Genomic DNA, 4,485 nt, shown 5'->3' on the forward strand with positions numbered 1-4,485 from the left:
AGCTTTCATAGGAAGTGCATCAAATATTTATTTATCCAGTTTATCATACAACTTGCTCAAAAGAAGAGAGTTATGGTAGCTTATTTTGTGTGTGCGATAACCTCAATAAAGAATCCTTAAAGCACTTTAGTTAAATACAAATATTCCTGTTGTATAGATAGGTATAGATCCCTGGATACAGTACACTATATGGCCAAAAGTTTGTAGACATCTGATCATCACTCCCATATGTCCCCAAATTGTATTGTAGCATTAAGATTTCCATTCAATGGAACTAGGGATGCTCCAGGTACATGATGAGGTCCATGAAGATAACCATGACCTCAACCACACCGAACACTTGCCCATTCAGCAGCAAATGCATCTGTGAGACCAGGCACTGATGTTAGATAAGAAGGTCTGGAGTACAGTTGCCATTCTAGTTTATCCCAAAAGTCTACAGTAGGATTGAGGTTACGTCTCTTTGTATAATAGTATTTCAACTAATAGTTCATCACATATTTTGGTCATTGTTCATACTCTGCCAGCATATAACTTGTTTCCTTTTACTTACTGTAACCGTACAGTGTTACCAGTTTGATTTTGTTTTCGATTCGCATGAACTATTTTCAGCCTTGACCTTGATTCCTTTAAGTGATTCATAGTTGTAGTCAGTGTCATATGTTTCTGCTCTTCCAAAAAGCAATGACTTGAATGAGAAGGCAATGACACATGCCTTACAGCAACTTGCTGGCCTTAATGCTAGTAAGCAAACACTCATTAAAGTCTTCAGGATGACCAGATTGGTGGCCATAACATGGCCTGTCATGGAATACTACTGCTCATAAAAATTCAGCAGCTGGGCAAACAAAACTGTTCCGCTGCAGACAGGTTTTTTATTACATGTGTAGTTTTTATGATATGTACAGATCAGGTCAAAACAAAATCTTCAAGTGTCCAATATGACACTGAAATAAAGCTGATATCAAAAGTTTCACTGAATCTGGATTAGATGTAGTCACTCTGCCCAGAATAGGGATACAAATGTCGGACTGGTTTAGAGCATTTGGCTGAACTGAATCTGGTTTTGTGGGCACACTCATCACTGCGTGTGTTACACATGCTGCAATGGCAGCTGAGAGCGATTGGATAAGTGAAGTAAGAATCAGCATGAAAGGCACAGCCAGGCAAAACTGTTGTACGATACTCCACGTCCTGATAGGTGCAGCTCCTTTGGATTAGAAAACGAGGTCCCACCAGTTCCTTCACATTACTGTCCTGAGACAAGAACAAAATGTAAGAGACACAGAAAGTTCTTGACCTGAAATGCAGCACAGAAGAATTAAGAATTTAAATTACTCCTTGTTCAACAAAGCTTTATGATAAGAAATGTCACATAAATTCTACATTATGCATGCCCTGGGTTCGGCATTGTCATACAGATCATCACGTTTCATACAAACCTTTCAAGAAAAATATTATCTCTGTTTCATCTTGTCACTAACACTCTCATGCTTTTTCTATCTCGAAAACTGTGCAAGTCTGTAATTGCATATCTCTTAATGATAAGCTGATTTCCTCTGAAGTCTCTCTCTCTCTCTCTCTCTCTCTCTCTCTCTCTTTGTCTCTTCCTTAAAAAAACAATTCTCACATTGTGGTTACGAGAAACTGAAGAAAGATTTTTTTCAGCATGGCTGAGCAAATGATTACTTACTTCCCACTTCCTTATGCTCACTGATATAGATTGTGTTGTCTGGGGAAACTGTGACTAATATATGCAAAAGTGTTTATTCAAAAGGAACTTGGAAAATTGTATTCAGTATAAACAAGAACATATTTTTCCCAGTATAAAAAAAAAAGTAGTTTTGTTGCTTACTATTATTATGCAGCTTATAGTGTGAAATGAAAATACAAAAGTAGAAATAAAACTGCTTAAAAAAACACCTGTTTGTTCTTGATTCCTTTGGTTCAGTATTATCAGTTTCACACAGCAGTTCAAAATGAAAAAAAAGAGAGAAAATTATCTTGTTCTTCTTTTTCAGCTTTTTTTGGAACATCATACTTTTCTGGGGAACTCTACAAGTCTCTACTTGTGTAACACAAGACCTGGCATTTACTGATAAGTTCTTTTACTTTATTTTACTGTGCTCACTAACTAGTTCACTCACTCGCAAACATACTGAGTTACATGTTAAACAACAGGTCTCTTACCCTTGAAAAACAGAAGCCCATGCATATTGTGGTGTTGATGGCCACACAATAATCACATTCTTGCTTCTCAACATAGAGAGTGTATTCTGTCGGGACACACATAGGTACAGCTGATCCAACCAGAAGGCCTAGAACACCAGCCACTAACACAGGAGCAAACATCACGTCTCTTGACAAGCTAAAAGTCAGAAGATTGGGCACACCAGAAGTAAAATAATGGTTACAGTCCAGGTTTAGAAAAGAGAAGCAGTGTATGATGTACATTATCCTTTGAAGGTTTATAACTGTTGTTGTAAATTAACTGAAACTTATTTTTTCCCTTCTGATTACATATTTCCTTCTGAATACATACTTCTTAATCTATTAATGCATATTATTATTTATAAAGTTCAATATACTTGTATTACACAAAAGCAGAAGTTCAGAATTTTCCTTACCTGAGTACCCTGGCTGCTAGACTCTTGTTCATTCTGTAAGGATTCTGCTTTTATATTGATCCCCTTATCCTACCTAATCCCACTGTCTCCTTATCTGCAGATCGCCCATAGTGCAGCATCCATAAAACCATTGCCAGCTGCACTCACCACACGCACCGCTAGACCATGCTACAGACCTGCTGGTGCTTGTTGCTATGCTCATATTCAAAGTGCAGCTCAAAGTAACAGATGTTTCCTAGTCAGAGTTGGCCTTTAATATTAATAATAATAATAGAGCTTGGACATGATGTCATTATTCTCAGTAATCATGACAGTCTGTTATGGCAGTTACATACTTTAGCTGAATGTATAATGTGAAATTATACAAATGATACAGGACCTGAAATGCTTTCTTTTTTCCCTCCAAGAAATGTGACACAGACAACTATAATTTTATTATGTGTAATAATAAATGTTCGATTGAGATCGAACACAGTGCTTCACAGCCATAATCATTTATTAATAAAAGATGAATTGTTGTACGTTTTACCCAGTAAGTCTCAGTAACATTTGATCAAAGCACACACACACACACACACACACACTCACACACACACAAACACACACATATTTTGATATATATGCTTATACAGTTTTCTAACATGAACTAATGTTTGCTTTACATTATATCAAAGCTAAAAAGGTTTAACAATTTTTTAAGATTATGCAGTAAAGTTGGTGAATAGGGAGTTCCAGATATGGAACTATGTGCCCAATGTTGACAGCAACAAAATAATATAATAAAAAACAGTGTATGCTGTTTATATTTTGTTTGCTGCATATGTACCAGAACAGAACAAAACTAGTTGTGCACAGATATAATGTCAGACATGCAGCTATTTAAAACATATTGAGTTACACAAAGTTACACAAAGTATATATAAATGGTATATATAAATTAAATTAAATTAATTAAATTAAATTAAAATATATAATATATATATATATATAAATTATATATATATATATATATATATGAAAACAAAATTACTAACTAAAAAAATGAAAAGAATAATATTTGAAAGGTGGGAGCTTAACGGAAAGTAGTAGAAGGAGGTGAGGGGGAACTCAGGGGGATCGAAGGAGGCAGATGAGGTCATGGTATCCACTTAAGGGAAAAGCTTCACTTCTAAGAAATTTAAAACATACACCTAGTGAGCAACTGAGTTACTAAAATTGTAGCTTAACCACATTTCTAAGCAACATAAAGAAGTTTAATGTTTTTCCAAAATTAGTTATTCTTAAAGCGGTGAAGTTTGGTGTGTATTCATAGCAGAACAGTCGACAAAGAAGTGTAGTGTGGCTGAGTGAGTGGTCACTGTATTTAGGGCATACAAACTGTCTATATTATCAAATAATGTATGCAAAGGAATTTAGGAAAATGACATGTAGTTGCAATTCTGTAAATGAAAAATTAAACTGAATTAATATCCTAATATTAGTAATTTTAATAATAGTTTCTTTCCAGTGGATTATCTTCAAATGTCATAGAGCTCTATTATTAAGTTTGCTCCTTAAACTTAAACTGTGTTTAACCTTTCAGAATAGTAATTAGTATTGCTACATTCATATTATATGGAATTCTGTCCAGCTGAAATAAATGATGTAAGAATAATTGTGCAGTAATTAATGTCTGACCTTGATCTGAGTAAGCAGCATTTTTGTGGTTTACGAGTCATAGAAAGAACAACTCGGTCAAGTATCCAGCATGTTCTCACACAAAGAATATGTTATCTTTTGAAGATTGTGCTGAGCTTGGTACATATTCACCATCCTCTACATCAGCCAATCCCACTTTATGAACCTGTTATAAAAGCTG

The 4,485-nt window shown here is 35.0% G+C and overlaps 1 protein-coding gene across 1 annotated transcript; it reads right to left on the minus strand.

Moving 5' to 3' along the window:
• Positions 1–855: 855 nt before the first annotated feature.
• On the minus strand, positions 856–2,763 carry tshba (thyroid stimulating hormone subunit beta a). Its single transcript, XM_058402371.1, has 3 exons — positions 2,628–2,763; positions 2,191–2,368; positions 856–1,257 (listed from the first exon to the last, which is right to left on the minus strand). The coding sequence occupies exons 1-3, from the start codon at positions 2,657–2,659 to the stop codon at positions 988–990; spliced, it is 480 nt and encodes a 159-aa protein (XP_058258354.1). The 5' UTR covers positions 2,660–2,763; the 3' UTR covers positions 856–987.
• Between the last annotated feature and the right edge of the window lie 1,722 nt (positions 2,764–4,485).

Source organism: Hemibagrus wyckioides, linkage group LG11 (assembly GCF_019097595.1).
Source record: "Hemibagrus wyckioides isolate EC202008001 linkage group LG11, SWU_Hwy_1.0, whole genome shotgun sequence".
Lineage (NCBI taxonomy): Eukaryota > Metazoa > Chordata > Actinopteri > Siluriformes > Bagridae > Hemibagrus > Hemibagrus wyckioides.

Excerpts from the sequence above, each read along its gene's own strand:
- tshba (XM_058402371.1), bottom strand. The coding sequence starts at position 2,659 with ATGAACAAGAGTCTAGCAGCCAGGGTACTCAG. Across the intron at positions 2,369-2,627 it reads CTAGCAGCCAGGGTACTCAG|CTTGTCAAGAGACGTGATGT; the intron begins GTAAGGAAAATT and ends TCTGACTTTTAG. Across the intron at positions 1,258-2,190 it reads TGGGCTTCTGTTTTTCAAGG|GACAGTAATGTGAAGGAACT; the intron begins GTAAGAGACCTG and ends TTCTTGTCTCAG.